The sequence below is a fragment of the Aethalodelphis obliquidens genome, unplaced genomic scaffold (assembly GCF_003676395.1).
Source record: "Aethalodelphis obliquidens isolate GAN/ISIS:26980383/991018 unplaced genomic scaffold, ASM367639v1 scaffold19, whole genome shotgun sequence".
In the NCBI taxonomy this organism is placed as follows: Eukaryota; Metazoa; Chordata; class Mammalia; order Artiodactyla; family Delphinidae; genus Aethalodelphis; species Aethalodelphis obliquidens.
In genome coordinates this window covers 5,702,893-5,722,342 of record NW_020837963.1, presented here as the reverse complement: position 1 = coordinate 5,722,342, position 19,450 = coordinate 5,702,893, and the positions used below count along the sequence as shown (strand labels likewise).

Here is a 19,450-nt window from a genome sequence, read left to right as displayed (position 1 = left end):
ATGGAAAGAAAAATAACTAAAATATGTAATACTAGAAAGCAAATAAAACTTTTTTCAGATGATATGATTGTATAGATAGAAAATTCAAAGAAATCTATATATAAAATGTTAGAGTTAGTAAGTGAGTTTAGTAAAATTGGTGGATGTAAGATCAATCTTAAAAAAATTGTATTTCTCATACCAGCAATAAGTAGAATATGGATTTTTTTAAAAGATACCTTTTACAATAGCATGATAGTAAGATATCAAACAATACAATACCTTTTACAATAGCATGATAGTAAGATATCAAACACCTTAGAATAAATGTGGTGAAAGATGTGTATGATCTCTACTTAGAAAATTCTAAAACATTGAGAAAGATTAAAGAAAACTGAAATAAATGTAGACTTTTATGTTAATGCATTAGAAATATTACTATTGCAAGGATATCTTTACCCCTATATTGATATATATATTTAATGAAATTCCCCCCTTCGAAGTATTTTTCTTTTGAATGTGAGAGTGTAAATGTATGTGTAAATTCTACAATTTACTTAGAAGTGAAAAGGGCCAAGAATAGCTGAAATGCCCTTGTAGAAGAGGAACAAAGTAGGAGGACTTGATCTACTGGATATGAGAACTCTATATGTGAACACAGCTTGTTTCAAAGGTTGCCACAGAGAAAGGTCTTTTCATTAAATGGTTAGTTATCCATATGGGGAAAAAATGAACCTGATCCCCTACTCACTCCATACACAAAAACCAATTTCTGATGAATTCTAGATGTTAATATAAGGAACAAAACAGTAAAGCTTCTGGAAGATAATGGAGGAGAATATCTTCATGATTTGGGGACAAGGAAAGATTCTCAAACAGGCCTCTGCAAGCATTAGCAATAAAAGAAAAGATTAATAAACCAAACTAGATTAAAATTTAAAATTTATTTATCAAAAAATACTAGTAAGAGAATGAAAAATCAAGCCAGATAGTGGAAGAAGATATTGCTATATATATATTACTCACAAATGGCTTATATTTAACATATATAATGAACGCCTACAAACCAGTAAGAAAAAGACACAGTAATAAAATGAACAGCAGGCTTGAAGAAGCACTTCAAAAAGGACAGTATCTAAATGGTCAATAGACATATTAAAAAGTGTTTTAAAAACTTCATTTGTAATTAGGGAATTGCAAATTAAAGCCACAATGAGGTACCAGTATACACCTACCAGAATGACTAAAATTAAAAAGGATGATGATACCTAATATTGGGTAGGATGAGGAGCTGCTGGTGGGGTTTTGAATTGTTACAACTCCTTTGGTAAACTCATTGTCATTTTCTACCTAATTTGAACATGTTGAACAAACATCCAGCAATTCTACTAGGTATATATGCAAAGAAATGTATGTACATATGTACCAAGAGACATGCAGAAGATTATATGTTACAGCAAAGTGTCATGATTATGCTGATGAGTCTTAAGATACTAGTTTCATTAAGAAATATAGAAAAATCCCATAGCGCATAAAGCTTTTGAGCACTTGGGTACCATGCAAGTGTAATTGCTGATCATATGTAATTAAAGTAGAATAACTATCCTTCAAACCAGGTTGAACATGAAAAATAAAGTAAAATAATAAACAAGCTGAGAAATTTGAAATTTCTTATGTACTAATACAATCGAAAGTATCTTTCATGTTGAATATATGTGTTCAACTTGTTCTAAATTGGTAAATTTTCATATTAAACCCAAATACTGTAATGTGCAAAATTACTACCTGCTTCACTTTCTATTTCTAATAAGAAAAAAAATCACTTCTTGCATATCACTATTCTACTGATCTACTACATTGCTGTGGTATTCATATCAAATTTTCAGTTGACAGATAGTGAATTATTGTAATTCATTCTTACCTGTCATCATTACCATCAGCACCAATAGACTATTGAAGGAATTCAGCAAAGTATGGCCAGCAGGCCAGCTGCTTGTTTTTTGTAAATAAAACTTTATTGTAGAACAGCCACAACTATTTGTTAATGTAGTCTCCACAGCTGCTCTCAAGTGACAACAGTAGAGTCGAGTCATGGGTGACAGAGACTATATGGCCTGCAAACCTAAAATATTTAGTATATTTAGTCTTTTAAGAAAGAAACTGCCAACTCTAAAGAGGATAGAAAAGACAAGTGCAAAAAGTAACTGTTATCATTAATCTGACAGAGGAGGAGGAAGGAATTTAGAAATTTAAAGGAAGCTTCCCCATATGCATCCAAAGCTGTGGGCCAGATATCTGAGGAAGAGGACCTGGTTGTCCCAGGAATATGCAGTTTGCCAGCAGTGAAGAAACATGTCAGAGGATGTGGGCCAAAGTGGAACTGTGAAGGTCACTTAGGTAAACGTTACAAGGTCCCCCATGCTGATCTGTTGTTGGCTACTGCATGGAAAACACTACATTGAAGAAGGGAAGAAAGAGCTTTCCTCTTGCTCTGATGTTGAGGTGTCCTTCCAAATGTCCTCTGTTGATGAAACTTAACATCAAGACAGCCAACAAAGGAGAAATGTCTACAGTGTTCAGCTTTGGTATCACAAAGCAGGGCAAAGAAGAGTGGATTTCGAATTGAGAAGCAATACTGACACAAATGTAGTCACAAAGCTTATAAATCTAATATGGTAAAATGGAATAAAGCAAGATAGGAAAAAGAGTATGTCTGTCAATACCAAGTATTGCAGGAATGCAAGGATGGTTTCATATTAGAAAATATCTTAATGTAATTTATTAATTTAAGAGTAAAAAAGACATATAATCACCTCAACGGATGCAGGAAAAGCATTTGATAAAAGTCAGTACTTATTTATGATTTTAAAAAACCTTAACAAAATAAGGGTAGAAAGGAAATTCCTTGTCTCAACAGAAGATATCTACCAAAACCTATAGTTAAGTATTATATTTGATTGGGGAATTTTAAAAGTCTTCCCTTGAAAGTCAGAACAAAGTGTGTATGCCCTTTATTACCACTTCTCAATGTTGTACCAGAATTCTAAGCAGGTCATTAAGACTAGAACAAGCTATAAATGATTTTAAAATTAAAAAGAAAGGAAATCTAAATGTCAGTATTTGTAGATGTTATGACTGACTACATAGAAAATTCAAGACTCTAATATTAGAACTGTTAGGAAAGTGGAACAAATTTTCTGGGTCAGAAATCAGTATACAAAATAAATACTATATCTGCATACTAATAACAAAGGACTTCAAAATGTGATATAGGGATACTACTTACAATGGCAGTAAAACTACAGTGAAACCCAGGAATTAATCTAAAAGAAGTACAATATTTTAATGGCATAAATTACCTAAATGAAAGATATTAAATATAGCTTAATAAATGGAGAAAGATACCATGTTCACAGATGGGAAGACTCAATGTCATAAAGTTGTTAATTTTGCCTCCAAATTAATTGCTATGTTCATCTGATCAGAATCTCAGCAGTTTTTTGTGAGACTTGAGAAGCTGATCCCAGAAATCGAAGGGAAAAGCAAAAAGCCTAGAAAGTTTTTGAAGCAGTTCATTGTGGAGTTACTCACCCTACCAGATCGACTAGTTATAAAACTTTAGTACTTAAGATTGTGTTTTATTAACAAGGGAATAGAAAACAAATAAATGGAAAAGAACTTAGTCCAGAAACTACACACTCAAACATGAACTGTGACAGAAGTAATAAATAAAGTGTGCTGAGAGTGAGAACATGGCTCATCCAAATGGAAAAAGTAAAATTAGATTATCTTGCTCCACATACAAAGAAGAATTCCACTTGGATTAATAAGACCTAGATGTGAAAAGCTCCATTTTAAAATCTTCAAAGAGAAATTAAAGGGTAATATTACTATGAACTTGAGAAAGGAATTTCTTAAGCATAAAATGTATAAACCATGAATGAAAAGATTAATAAGTTTGACTACATTAAAATGAATGAATTTCATGAAAATGAAAATTTTCACTGTTACAGCAAGTGAAAACAAGACGCAGACAGGAAGACAGGGTTAACATTTTAATTTCTTTTTTAAATAAATTTATTATTTATTTATTTATTTTTGTCTGCGTTGGGTCTTCGTTGCTGTGCGCAGGCTTTCTCTAGTTGCAGTGAGTGGGGGCTTCTCATTGCAGTGGCTTCTCTTGTTGCGGAGCACAGGCTCTAGGCGCGCAGACTTCAGTAGTTGTGGCATGCGGGCTCTAGAGCGCAGGCTCAGTAGTTGTGGCACACGGGCTTAGTTGCTGCGCGGCATGTGGGATCTTGCCAGACCAGGGCTCGAACCCAGTCCAGTGCATTGGCGGGCGGATTCTTAACCACTGCGCCACCAGGGAAGTCCCAGCATTTTTAATTTATAAAGAATCCTTATAATCAGTCACAAAAGCAAAGTATTGCTAGAATAATGGGCAAAGTAATAGAAGAACAATAAAAAACCTGAATGACTGGTAAGCATTATTATTATTATTATTATTTTTAAACAAGTTTTTTGTTTCGTTTTGGCTGTGCTGTGAGGCTTGTGGGATCCTAGTTCACTGACCAGGGATTGACCCCGGGCCCTCACCCCAGGCGACTGGCAGTGAAAGCGTGGAGTCCTAACCGCTGGACTGCTGGGGAATTTCCCCCACTAAGCATTTTTAAAGGTTTAATTTGAGCATTTTTAATGCTCAACCTGATGATTTTTCGGGATCGTGCTAATTAAGATAACTGAAATATTCTGTACTCATCAGATTTGCAAAAATTATGAGATCTCATATATCAGGTGAGAATACAGAAAAAGAGAACTCTCATATACTGGTGGTGATAGTATAAACTGGTAGAACCACTTTTGTGAGGAATTTGGCCTTTCACATTCCTCAAATTACCTGCAGAAGTAAATACTCTACCTCTGAGCAATTCCATTTCCTGGTTTGAGTCCTAGGAAAAACTTTTCCATAGATTCACAAGAGCACGTTTGAAGCAGTGTTCATTGTAGGATTGTTTGTAGTGTTCAAAACTTGCAAACACCTGATAACATAAATGAAATACTGCAGAGGAGCTACAGTGAATGAAACAGAGCTATATGTATTGACAATAATAAATTCAAAAATATTCATGGTAATGAAGTACCAAATTTAGGAGAGTGTTGTCAGAGGTTAGAGGGTCAGTGAGGAGTAGCTGGGGGGCTTTAGGTGCTTCAAAAGCAAAAATATTAACATTTGCTAAAACTGGATGATGGATACAGTGGTGTTCTCTATACCAGGCTATTCAGTTGAACTTTCTGTGTTGATAGAAATCTGCTGCGACTGCACTGTCTGATAATGGCAGCACTTGAAATCTGACCAGTGTGACTGAGGGATTGAATTTTTAATTTTATTAAATTTGAATTTAAATCCCCACTTGTGGCTGGTGCTACTGTGTTGCTCTGTGGTTTTTAGTTAAGACTGATCAAAACATACTTTTTTTTTTTTAACGTCTTTACTGGAGTATAATTGCTTTACAATAGTGTCTTAGTTTCTGCTGTATAACAAGGTGAGTCAGCTATACGTATACATATATCCCTATATCCCCTCCTTCTAGTGTCTCTCCACCACCATCCCATCCCTGTCTCACCCCTCTAGGTGGTCACAAAGCACCAAGCTGATCTCCCTGTGCTATGTGGCTGCTTCCCACTAGCTAGCTATTTTACATTTGGTAGTGTATGTATGTCCATGCCATTTTCTCACTTCGTCCCAGCTTACCCTTCCCCTTCCCCGTGTCCTCAAGTCCATTCTCTATGTCTGTGTCTTTATTCCTGTCCTGCCCCTAGGTTCTTCAGAACCTTTTTTTTTTTTCTTTTTCTTTTTAGATTCCATATATATGTGTTAGCATACGGTATTTGTTTTTCTCTTTCTGACTTACTCCACTCTGTATGATAGACTCTAGGTCCATCCACCTCACTACAAATAACTCAATTTTGTTTCTTTTTATGGCAGAGTAATATTCCATTGTGTATATGTGCCAGATCTTCTTTATCCATTCATCTGTCAATGGACACTTAGGTGGCTTCCAAGACCTGGCTATTGTAAATAGAGCTGCAATGAACATTGTGATCCATGACTCTCTTTGAATTATGGTTTCCTCAGGGTATATGCCCAGTAGTGGGATTGCTGGGTCATATGGTAGTTCGATTTTTAGTTTTTTTGAGGAACTTCCATGCTGTTCTCCATAGTGGCTGTATCAATTTACATTCCCATCAACAGTACAAAAGGGTTCCCTTTTCTCAACACCCTCTCCAGCATTTATTGTTTGTAGATTTTTTGATGATGGCCATTCTGACTGGTGTGAGGTGATACGTCATTGTAGTTTTGATTTGCATTTCTCTAATGATTAGTGATGTTGAGCATCCTTTCATGTGTTTGTTGGCAATCTGTATATTTTATCTGGATAAATGTCTGTTTAGGTCTTCTGCTCATTTTTGGATTGGGTTGTTTGTTTTTTTGATATTGAGCTACATGAGCTGCTTGTAAATTTTGGAGATTAATCCTTTGTCGGTTGCTTCATTTGCAAATATTTTCTCCCATTCTGAGGGTCGTCTTTTGGTCTTGTTTATGGTTTCCTTTGCTGTGCAAAAGCTTTTAAGTTTCATTAGGTCCCATTTGTTTATTTTTGTTTTTATTTCCATTTCTCTAGGAAGTGGGTCAAAAAGGGTCTTGCTGTGATTTATGTTGTAGAGTGTCCTGCCTATGTTTTCCTCTAAGAGTTTGATAGTTTCTGGCCTTACATTTAGGTCTTTAATCCATTTTAAGGTTATTTTTGTGTATGGTGTTAGGGCGTGTTCTAATTTCATTCTTTTACATGTAGCTGTCCAGTTTTCCCAGCACCACTTATTGAAGAGGCTGTCTTTTCTCCATTGTATATTCTTGCCTCCTTTATCAAGGATAAGGTGACCATATATGCATGGGTTTATCTCTGGGCTTTCTATCCTGTTCCATTGATCTATATTTCTGTTTTTGTGTCAGTACCATACTGTCTTGATTACTGTAGCTTTGTAGTGTAGTCTGAAGTCTGGGAGCCTGATTCCTCCAGCTCCGTTTTTCTTTCTCAAGATTGCTTTGGCTGTTCAGGGTCTTTTGTGTTTCCATACAAACTGTGAAATTTTTTGTTCTAGTTCTGTGAAAAATGCCATTGGTAGTTTGATACGGATTGCATTGCATCTGTAGATTGCTTTGGGTAGTTTAGTCATTTTCACAATGTTGATTTTTCCAATCCAAGAACATGGTATTTCTCTCCATCTGTTTGTATCATCTTTAATTTCCTTCACCAGTGTTTTATAATTTTCTGCAACCAGATCTTTTATATCCTTAGATAGGTTTATTCTTAGGTATTTTATTCTTTTTGTTGCAGTGGTAAATGGGAGTGTTTCCTTAATTTCTCTTTCAGATTTTTCATCAGTAGTGTATAGGAATGCAAGCAATTTCATTGGCTAGCTCTAGTAGTTTTCTGGTAGCATCTTTAGGATTCTCTATGTTTAGTATCATGCCATCTGCAAACAGTGACAGTTTTACTTCTTCCTTTCCGATTTGGATTCCTTTTGTTTTTTTATCTTCTCTGACTGCTGTGGCTAAAACATCCAAAACTATGCTGAATAATAGTGGTGAGAGTGGGCAACCTTGTTGTGTTCCTGATCTTAGTGGAAATGGTTTCAGTTTTTCACCTTTGAGAACAATGTTGGCTGTGGGTTTGTCATTTATGGCCTCTATTTTGTTGAGATAAGTTTCCTCTATGCCTACTTTCTGGAGTGTTTTTATCAAAAATGGGTGTTGAATTTTGTCGAAAGCTTTTTCTGCATCTATTGAGAGGATCATATGGTTTTTATCCTTCAGTTTGTTAATATGGTTTATCACACTGATTGATTTGCGTATATTGAAGAATCCTTGCATTCCTGGGATAAACCCCACTTGATCATGGTGTATGATCCTTTTAATGTGCTGTTGGATTCTGTTTGCTAGTATTTTGTTGAGGATTTTTGCATCTGTGTTCATCAGTGATATTGCCCTGTAGTTTTCTTTTTTTGTGACATCTTTGTCTGCTTTCAGTATCAGAGTGATGGTGGCCTCGTAGAATGAGTTTGGGAGTGTTTCTCCCTCTGCTATATTTTGGAAGAGTTTGAGAAGGATAGATGTTAGCTCTTCTCTAAATGTTTGGTAGAATTCGCCTGTGTACCCATCTGGTCCTGGGCTTTTGTTTGTTGGAAGATTTTTACTCACAGTTTCAATTTCAGTGCTTGTGATTGGTCTATTTATTTTTTCTGTTTCTTCCTGGTTCAATCTAGGAAGGTTGTGTTTTTCTAAGAATTTGTGCATTTCTTCCAGGTTTTCCATTTTATTGGCTTATAGTTGCTTCTAGTAATCTCTCATGATCCTTTGTATTTCTGCAGTGTCAGTCACTTCTCCTTTTTCATTTCTAATTCTATTGATTTGAGTCTTCTCCCTTTTTTTCTTGTTGAGCCTGGCTAATGTTTTATCAATTTTGTTTATCTTCTCAGTGAACCAGCTTTTAGTTTTATTGATCTTTGCTATTGTTTCCTTCATTTCTTTTTCATTTATTTGTGATCTGATCTTTATGATTTCTTTCCTTTTGCTAACTTTGAGGGTTTTTTGTTCTTCTTTCTCTAATTGCTTTAGGTGTAAGGTTAGGTTGTTTACTTGAGATGTTTCTTGTTTCTTGAGGTAAGATTGTATTGCTATAAACTTCCCTCTTAGAACTGCTTTTGTTGCATCCCATAGGTTTTGGGTCGTATTTTCATTGTCGTTGTCTCTAGGTATTTTTTGATTTCCTCTTTGATTTCTTCAGTGACCTCTTGGTTATTTAGTAGTATATTGTTTAGCCTCTATACATATCTTTTTAAAAGGAGGTGCTCAATGACTTAGTAATTCTGCTTCCTAACAAACTCTTGCTGAAGTGCTTGTGAAGTCACTGAGTACCACACACTGGGTAAGGTATAACAGGGATTTTACAGATATTTTTGTTTTCAAAATCTGTGTAATTCCTGACTTTAGGTAATTAATGGCCAGATACTACAAGTATGGAGAGTAAGGACTCCCTGGTTTCTGAGTTTAATGTCGTGAGATTTTGGATAATGAGGGTAAGGATCTATATTGTAACATTTATTTTAATAGGGAAAAAACTGGAAATAACCTAAATTTCCATAATAGAAGCGTGGATAAAAAAATGTGACCTATTGGCACAAGACTGTACCGTGCTTGGATGGAATGAAGTAGAGGTGGTTTTCAACTATTTAACTGTCATGGCATCAAAATCATCCAGTAAAAATGGCTGTTGTCCATATATCCTTTGTCCTCTGCTGTACATTAATTGCCAAACCACGAGGAAGTCCTGGAGGAGTGTCTTGGGGCAGCAGCTATTTACTAACTAGTATAGAAGCAGTTCATTAAAAAAACAACTAGTACTATTAGACCTTGGCGTATGTGGTAAACATAATTCTTCTTATATATATCTATCAATATAGAGGAGTTGCAAAGACCTATTGAGTGAAAAAATTTGGATGCAAACGAATACTTAAATGTATCAGTTTACTAGTGCTGCCATAACAAACTGGGTGGCTTAAAACAACAGAAATTGCTTGTTACTGTTGTGGAGACTAGAAGTCCAAAAGCAAGGTGTCGGCAGGACCATGCTGTCTCTGCAGGATCTAGGGGAGTGATTCCTTGCCTCCTTCTAGCCTCTGGTCATCATTCCTTGGTGTTCTTTGGCTTGCAGATGCATCCAGCCTCTGCGTTGGTCTCACATGGCCTTTTCTCATGTACTTGTCTGTCTCTCCTCCTTCTCTTATAAGGACACCAGTCATATAGGATTTAGGGCCCACCCTAATCCAGTATAATGTCATCTTAACTTGATTGTGTCTACAAAGACCTTATTTCCAATAAAGGTCACGCTCACAGGTTTTGGGTGACATGAATTTGGAGGTCACTATTCAACCTGATACATTATGATACTGTTTATGTAAAGTAGAAAATATACAAAGGAATGCTGGTTTTTGGTTGTGTGTGTGTGTGTGTGTTTGTGTGTGTACATATAAAGTATTTGAAATGGACGGGAAAGATATATACTGAACTCAAGATAGTGGTTGTCCCTCTTTGGGGGAATAAAATGAGATTTTCATCTTAAAATACAAAACATTAACATTAACGTTAAATGTTAATGTTAATAAAATGTTAATGTCATTTGTGGGAGTATGGAAGTTCATTATTCTTTGTGCTTTTCTATATATATTTAATTTTTTAAAGAGTTGACATTATATAATATGTTACTATATAATATTGTAGCCTTTGTAACATATGGAAGAGATATATTCAATGAAAACAAATCCTATGGGGGGAAGAAGCTGAAAAGAAGACCTAGAACCACAAACAATTCTCATATACTTTTTGAGAAGGAAGATATTTTCAGATCCTTGAGGAGTTTCCTTCTACATGTTTGAGTTATTTTGGCATAAAATGTTAAATGTATGTAATGTGTAATCAAGATGATAACAGTCTACAGCTATTAAACTGTATGGACGTTGAATGCAAGAGATGAGGAATTTTTTTTATAAGAACCAAATAAATAGGTCAAGAACTACAGCCAGGTTACCAAGAAAATTTTCTGTATGCTGCCTAGTATGCGTTAATGTCCCCTGGGAAGCTGTGTGAGCTCTATAGCTAGTTATTTTTAATTTTTCTTAAACACTACCAGAATTTACAGATAATGACTTATTTTTCACAGGAAGTAAAGACAGACCTTTATGTAAATGCCAAATTGGATTTCTGATTTTCATAGTAACATCATAAGTTTACTATGTGGATACTCATTAAATATTTGTTGAATGTTAAATGAATAAGACTACTTTTATTCAAAACACTTCTTCCATCCAGTTACATAGTAGACACGCACAAGTAAACACTAAGAACCAATGACCTTGGCTTCAAATAAGGTGGCTTATGATAATTTATTTCTAAACACAGGAGCCAAGAGAGAGGAGAAACCAAACTATGCTCAAATGTGTGTATGCTCAAGTGTGACCTTTTAAAAGACAGAGACTCCTCTCACTAGTCAAGTTGCCTAACGAGTGTCCTGGGTTAGTATTCCCTTGGAGACAGAACAGTGGTCTTAACCTTGTGGTCTTTACACTTAAAAGTAGTTTAGGACACCACATAATGTCTTTATGTGGATTATTGTTCGCTACATTTACTGTATTGGAAATTAAAACGGACATATTTTTAAAATATTTGATTAGTTCATTTAGAAATAATTATTATGATAATAAACCCCATTACGTGTTAGCATCAGTAACATATTTTTATGAAAGTAACTATTTTCCACAAACAAAAGTTTAGCAAGAGAGTGGCATTGTTTTACATTTTTGCCTTAGATTCTCATGTCTCCCTCTGTATTAAATTTGTTGTGCTATTAGACATGTTATGTAGCCTCTGGAAAGCTGAACTACATACTTACGAGAGAATGAGAGTGGAAAGTAATGTCTTGGTATTATTGTGAAAATAGATTTGACCTTGAGAATGCTCCAGAAATGTCTCAGGACCACATTTTGAGAACTGCAGCCTTACAGAGTAAATCAGAGGGACTGAGCATTGCATCATTCCTTTATAAAGATTCAACTGGCAAATCTCATTGTTCTGAGTATTTTCAGCTACTATCATTTGTTTTACACATAGGCTGTCTCTTCTAGTTGATTAAGGTCATTATTAGTCATGAATAAATGGAAATGCTTAAAGTGTTACATTTTCTACTTCACAAACAGTACTCAGCTACCATGTAGTGGGCATTTGTACATGCCATCCTCTGAGTGGAGCCTCCAGCACAGGTCACTGTTGGGTTATTTGTAACCCAAATGGCGGACTCTAGGTGACATGGGTCTCTTGTCAAAGAGTTGAACTGCGTAAAAATCTGTTGTGGAGGCACTTGTGGGCACTTACATGAAGTTGAAGACAGTATTTCTTTACTTTTTAATGCTTATCTGCTTCCATGCCCCCTTTCTCATTTTTAATATTGTTTGGAATTTGCAGGGAGGCAGACTTAGCAGAGAAATATTTATTTTATCTTAGCAAAGAATTAAGGTCAGCCATATTATTTAGATTTAATTATATTTTCCTCATTTCATGAATTATAATTGTGGGTTTTTTGGGGGGCGGTTGTTGTTGTTTAGTAGTCCATATTTTCCTTCCTTGACTTTATCTGGCTGTTATGGTTTTGTTGTTGTCATTACAGTGGTGAGGAGGGGCAGCTAAGCACTTACATGTGTGGTGGTTTGTTTTTTCCCCAGAAATAGTGCATGGGTGGTGCATGCTGAGTCTTTGCATACTTAAAAGTCTTCACTTTTCTGTATCCTTGTGTGGTAGCTTCTCTAGATATAGAATTCTAGAATGATAATCTATTCCTCAAACATTTGTAGACATTGTTACTGTTGTCCTTCAGATATCTAGTGTTCAAGATGAGAAATCTTATGTTAGTCTACCTTTCTTTCTTTTGGTGATAACATGTTTCTTCTGTCTAGAAGCCAATAGATTTTGGCATGTTTCTTCTGGCTAGAAGCCAATGGATTTTCTCATATACTGTTGATTCAGAAATCTTATCAGAATAAATTTTGATTTTTTTTCAATATTTTTGCTTAAAGTGTTACAAATTTCTCTTCCTCTCAAAGAAATTTTGTTACTAATTTTTCTTTTTTTAAAAAAAACTTTTAAATAAATTTATTTATTTATTATTTTTGGCTGTGTTGGGTCTTCGTTGCTGCACGCAGGCTTTCTCTAGTTGTGGTGAGTGGGGGTTACTCTTCGTTGCAGTGCACAGGCTTCTCATTGCGGTGGCTTCTCTTGTTGCGGAGCATGGGCTCTCGGTGCGTGGGCTTCAGTAGTTGTGGCTCGCGGGCTCTAGAGTGCAGGCTCAGTAGTTGTGGCGCACGGGCCTAGGTGCTCTGTGGCATGTGGAATCTTCCCGGACCAGGGCTCGAACCAGTGTCCCCTGCATTGGCGGGCGGATTCTTCACCACTGCGCCACCAGGGAAGCCCTATTACTAATTTTTCTCTTTTGCTTCTACAGTCCTCCCTTGGTATCGGCGGGAGATTGGTTCCAAGACCCGCCCTGGATACCCAAACCCACAGATGATCAAGTCCCATAGTTGGCCCTCAGTATCTGAGGATGCAACCTGTGGATATGGAGGGCTGACTATATACTTACTGAAAAAAATATCCACATATAAATGGACCCATGCAGTTCAAACCCATGTTGTTCAAGGGTCGATTTTAGTCTGTTCCTCCTGGAACTCTTATTAGGTATATACTGGATCTCCACTTTTCTCTTATATTTTGTCTTTTTGCCTTATACTGCTGTTGTCTGAGGGAACTTCTCAGTTTTGTCTTTCACATCCCAAGTTCTGTTTTCCATAGCACCCATTCTGCTAATTTCTTTCTCTTTTTTTTTTAAATTCAATTTTATTTATTTGGCTATGTTGGGTCTTCATTGCTGCATGCGGGCTTTCTCTAATTGTGGCGAGTGGGGGTTACTCTTCGTTGCGGTACACAGGCTTCTCATTGCAGTGGCTTCTCTTGTTGCGGAGCACGGGCTCTAGGCGCGTGGGCTTCAGTAGTTGCGGCACGCGGGCTTAGTTGCTCCACAGCTTGTGGGATCTTCCTGGACCAGGGCTCGAACCTGTGTCCCCCGCATTGGCAGGTGGATTCTTAACCACTGCGCCACCAGAGAAGCCCTCCTCTCTTTTAAGTCTCAGTCATCATATTTTTAATGTTCAGTAGCTTTTCTTCATTCTGTGATTCGCATTTTTCATAGTAGCCTGTTCTTATTTTATGGATACAGTATTCTGTCAACTCTCACCGAAGATACTAATTAGAATTTCAAAAACTTTTCCTCAGCCTCTTAAATTATCTTTGTTTAATTGGGGGTATGTTTGTTCTGCTTGTTTAGTTTCACATTTATTCATTTTCTTATTATTTATTTAATAAGCTTTTAATTATGAACACATTAAATGTAAGCATAATTGGAAAAAATAGTATAATGAATCCCCATGGATTCATCAATATTCTTTTGTTCTCATTTCATCTACCCACCCCACCCCCTCTACTTTTTATATTTTGGCTAAACTATATTTTTTTAATCTTGTAAATCATATATATATAAAATTTCATTTGTAGATATTTAAGTATGTCACTTTGATAAATATAGGCATAAAAAAATAAACATAATACCATTATCACATCCAATAACACCAACGATATTTTATTTTATTTATTTTTTTTAGTAAATTTATTTATTTTATTTATTTATTTTTGGCTGCATTGTGTCTTCGTTGCTGTGCGGGCTTTCCCTAGTTTTGGCGAGCAGGGGCTACTCTTTGTTGCGGTGCCTGCAACCTTCTCATTACGATGGCTTCTTTTGTTGCGGAGCATGGGCTCTAGGCGCATGGGCTTCAGTAGTTGTGGCACGTGGGCTCAGCATTTGCTGCTCGCGGGCTCTAGAGCACAGGCCCAGTAGTTGTGGCTCACGGGCTCTAGAGTGCAGACTCAGTAGTTGTGGCGCATGGGCTTAGTTGCTCCGCGGCATGTGGGATCTTCCCAGACCAGGGATTGAACCTGTGTCCCCTGCATTGGCAAGCAGATTCTTAACCACTGCGCCACCAGGGAAGCCCAACGGTATTTTTAAAATTCCTGCTAATATTCAGTTTTCTCTCAATTATCTTTAAAATGTCTTCCTTGAGTTGGTTGGTTTGAATGAGTTTCCAAAGCATTTAGTTCTTGACTGTTATCTGTAACAGTCTCTCCCTCTCCCACCTTATTACACCATTCACTTTTTGTAGAAACGGCCTTATTTGTTTAGTAGAATTTCATACATTTGGCTTTGGATGATTATATCATTGTGTTATTTATCGTGTTTTTCTGTCCTCTGTATTTCGTATATGCTGGCAATTAGAACAGAGGCTTGATTAGATTCAGCATATCTTTTTCACTGTTGGATTTCTCTACGTTTTTGGTGGCTTCTTGTCCATTCATAATTACAAATGAAAGTCTAGATTCACTTATTTTGAAAGGTGGTGAGACCTCCTTTGGAAGGTATGAATGATGGAGGTCTCCTGTGCTCTACAGGGGGGCTTATCTTCTTAGTGGAGAGGGTGGGAATCAGCCAGAAGTCTTGTCCTTTTTCAGGCATGGATGGAAAGAATGTGGCACATTGGCTTCATACGTCAAGGAGAAAAGAAGTAGGGTGACCTCAATGGAAGAGAACATTCGAGGAGTTCTGGTGCCAGATGAGCCTGTTGGTTTTTGTGCATTTTGCCTCCTTCATTGTGGCAACCCAGCATTGGCTGCTGTGCTGCCCAGTTTTTCTCTCTCTGATGCCCATGTTACAAGTCTGTGGAACTGCACCAACTGAAGCTAGACAGTTTTTGCTTACCAAGGCCTGGAGGTGAGCACCGGAGCTGGAGCAGAGCATGGGCGCATCTCTTCTTGAAGATCTTGGCTAATTTGCATTCTTGGCCTCTCCTCGACCCAAGGGTAGAGATTTTCTGTGGTTGTTACGATAGCTCCACTTTTTCAAGAGACTCCTCAGTTTTCTTATTTTTGCTTTCAAACTACTGACCTCTGATGGTTTTTCTGTCACACTTGTTCTATGTGCCATACCTTTTTAAATATAGCTCCTTTTTGTCTACTAATGATAGCATCGTCTGTTTTTTATTCTTTTATATTTAAGAAGGAAGAAGAAGAAAATACATCAGCACAGTTTCAGTATCTTGAACTGAAATTCTCACGTTTTACTTTTATATACTGTTTAACTCACCTTCAGAGCAAAGCCACAGCTTGTCAGAAATTGTAGACATGGATAATCCCTTTTTCCCTAAAGCAATCATATTTACTTAAACTTTTCTTCCCTATTACAGATGTTAAAAAATATTACTTGGTATTCAGAACGAGTTTTAACTGAAATTTCACTGGGGAGTCTCCTGATACTGGTTGTAATAAGAACTATTCAGTACAACATGACAAGGACAAGAGTAAGTATTCCATAGCTATTTTTCTACCTTTATACATACAGTACAATGAAGACTATAGTTTAAAGCAATCTCAATATTTAGAGTGCAAACGTTCTCATGGAATATGGTGGAAAAATATAGACCAACATATAGTCACTGTATTATGATCCTAAGGTAATGTTTAAAGTGTCTGCTTCTTAATATTTCATAGATGGTATGATCAGAGCTATTTTACATGTAATAGAAAATAAGCAGTGGAGCACATTTAGTTAAAAGATGTTGTATGTCTTTGCTGGACTGAAAACTGGTTTACCTTTTAAAAGTAGCAACAACAAACTGTAAGAAGATACAAGCACAAGACAATATGAATTCAGATGGGAAAGAAATGGAGAAAAAGAGAATACTTTGAAGAGTAAAAGGAAAATTTCAACTAGATTGTATTTGCTATGCCTGGGAGCAAATTTCAGTTCCAGTCACTAGAGAAGCGATATACAGAATTCATAGCTTAGAGAAGTGGTCAAATTTACTGCACCGTTTTCAGTTACGCCCCTCTGGGAGGCTAACGCAGGTTAGCCTTTCCACAGGCTTTTATCTGAAACTCTTGGAGCCACATGTGTTTTAGCACAGAGAATTTTTTGATTTTAGAAAGATAATTACAGCTTGTGTGCTACACTGTATGTAACCATGAGGTTCTGGAGCCACGCACTGTAACTAAACATTAATATTTCTGCAGCAAAATAGTTCAGTATTCTCCAGGGTGGGCTTAATGAAGACCATAAATAGCATCATTATCTTTTGTGCCAGATGTTGGTTCCAAACTAGCAGTGAAAAAACTTTGGATTTTCAGTGCTTTATGGATTTTGGAATTAGAGAAAACAGATTGTGGATCTGCACTTTCTAAAATCAGTGACAATTGAGTTTACATTTGCTTCTAGTTAACCTTGCTTAAAATGTCGAGAAGACTCGATGTATGTTTTAAACTTGCTGTTTTCTGACAGGACAAGTACCTTCACACAAATTGTTTGGCAGCTTTAGCAAATATGTCGGCACAGTTTCGTTCTCTCCATCAATATGCTGCCCAGAGGATCATCAGGTAAATACGAGCTTTAAAAGACATGCTGATTCTTGCCTTTTAGCTGGCCTATTGAAAAGGATACTATGGTGGTCGCTTTTAAAATGCTATCTGCAAGGAATATCACATTTTCCTACTTACTTTTTATCACCTTCTTGTCTGGCTGAAAATGCCTTGTTCTGCTTTGTTTTCTAACCCAAGGTTTTCTATCAAAGTTAATTGTATTTGCTTTCAACCCTTTTATAAAATCTAGTTTTAAAATTTGTGTGTTAGCCTTTTACAGCAGAGCAGGTCTATGTCTTAGTAATGCAAACTAAATCTTAATTCACATATTTGCTGAGCATTTTATAGAGCGTCACTCTACCCTTTTCAAAAGCAGTTATCTGTTTTAGAGAATTCTTTCTGTGGCAGTTAACCATTGTATTAGTTTCCCAATGCTGCTGTAACAAATTACCACAAATTAATGGCTTAAAGCAACACAAATCTATTATACAATTCTGTAGGTTAGAAGTTCAGCCAGGGTCTTACCAGGCTAGAATCAAGATGTCAGTAGGGCTGCATTCCCTTCTGGAGGCTCTAGAGGAGAGTCTCTTTCCTTGCCTTTTCCAGCTGCTAGAAGCTGCCCGCATTCCTTGGCTCATGGCCCCTTCCTTTCCTTTCAAAGCCAGCAACAGTAGGTTGTTGAGTTCTCCTCACATCTTATCACTCTGATTTCCTGTTCTACTGTGAGGATCCTTGTGAATGCCTTGGCCCTACCTGAATAATCCAGGATGATCTACCCATTTCAAGGTCCTTAGCTGAATCACAACCACGCAGAGTCCCGCTTGCCACGTAAGGTAACATATTCATAGGTTTGTGGAAGTTAGGATGTGGATATTTTGGGGGAGCCATTATTCTGGCTGTCAGAACATCACCAGAAACTCCCGTTCCTTACCTGTTCTTTGCCAAAGGCACAATCTTTAAGGTTAGGAAGCTAATTAATGAATGAATGACTGTCATTTGCAGGATTTAACGAGTATGGTTACTTTTTGGTCTTCAGGTAGGATGCTCAGTATTGCCCTAGCAGCTCTCAAGTAGAACATTTTTTATGTAGTCAGTGACATTAGATTCTTTCTTTTAATTCTTGCTTTTGGGGCAATGCAGCTCTGATAATTAGTTGTTGTGTTCCAGTCATTGGTGGTTATCACAACCCCATATCACTTTTTAAACTCTGATCTCACTTTCCGCCCTTTGGTTAGAGACATTTATTGACCTGGGCTCATTTTTAACAATCAGTTAGAATTAACTTATGTTCTTAGTCTGTTTATTTATCCTCAGAATTTAGCACAGGATATTTTCCTTTGACTCACTGCTTACTTTAATCATACATTATTTTGGATTTGTTTGTTTATTTGTTTGTACTTGAGAAATTGTCCAGTTGACTGACTTTGGACTAACGCGGACTTCGTGATTGAAAGTAAGCATGGTGTCTCCTCATACCTCAGATTCTTCCAGGTGTTCTGAAGAGCCTTTAGTTTCTAAAAATTGACCTTTGTCACCATGCTTTATTTCAGCATGACAGATGTAATGATATCTGTGCTGCTTCGTGGTCTATTTTTCTTTGTGTGTATGTGGAGTTTTGTAACACTTTTAGGAAGATTTCATTATAAAATTTTCCTCAACTGATATATAAACATTTGGACTGTTCAATATGAAAATGCCAGATGAACTGGTTCAGAATTTAAGTTCTGATAAAATGATTCAAGTAAGATTAAATAAAAATTTTCTAGGTGTCAGAGTTGGAAAAAAATGGAAATAAAGCATTGTGCCCAATTTTCTGTGATGACTGAAGTAGAAAACCAATAGTATTTGGAGAAATAAGAAATGTAATTTAGATTTGTGATTTGAGACTATTTAGATCAAGTTTATCATCATTAAGGAATAATGCTTTACTTCAATTTTATTGGAGCTTTATTTAGCATTTAGTGAGGAACTGTGTTATGCAATGCAGGGAATATCAAAATTAGTTATAAAATTTCCTACCCTTAAATAGCTTGTAATTCAATAGCCGAGATAAGGCAAAGACCAACATATGTCATATCTAGCAGAATGTAGTAAATATTATAATGAAAGAAAAATTCCTGTGGTGAGGGCGAGTGGGTGGTTCAGAGAATGGTGAGGTCACATCTCATTGAGAAATCAGTCAAGGTGAGTAGAGAGGGACGGCTCTAGAGACTGGCCTGATAGGGGAAAGCATCAACCAAACAAACCAAAACAAAACAAGAGGGGGTGTGGTGAGAGAGCATGGTTTATATTTAGAAAATAACCAGTCCATTCAGTTGGCATGCTGTGGACCAGTACAGGGATTATCAG

The 19,450-nt window shown here is 36.6% G+C and overlaps 1 protein-coding gene across 1 annotated transcript in view; it reads left to right on the top strand.

Moving 5' to 3' along the window:
- DYM (dymeclin) overlaps positions 1-19,450 on the top strand; it is a 370,766-nt gene that overhangs the window by 145,355 nt on the left and 205,961 nt on the right. Inside the window, exons 12-13 of the mRNA XM_027118470.1 lie at positions 15,934-16,047; positions 17,025-17,119. Coding sequence (XP_026974271.1) covers positions 15,934-16,047; positions 17,025-17,119 — 209 coding nt within the window. The remainder of the gene's footprint in view (positions 1-15,933; positions 16,048-17,024; positions 17,120-19,450) is intronic.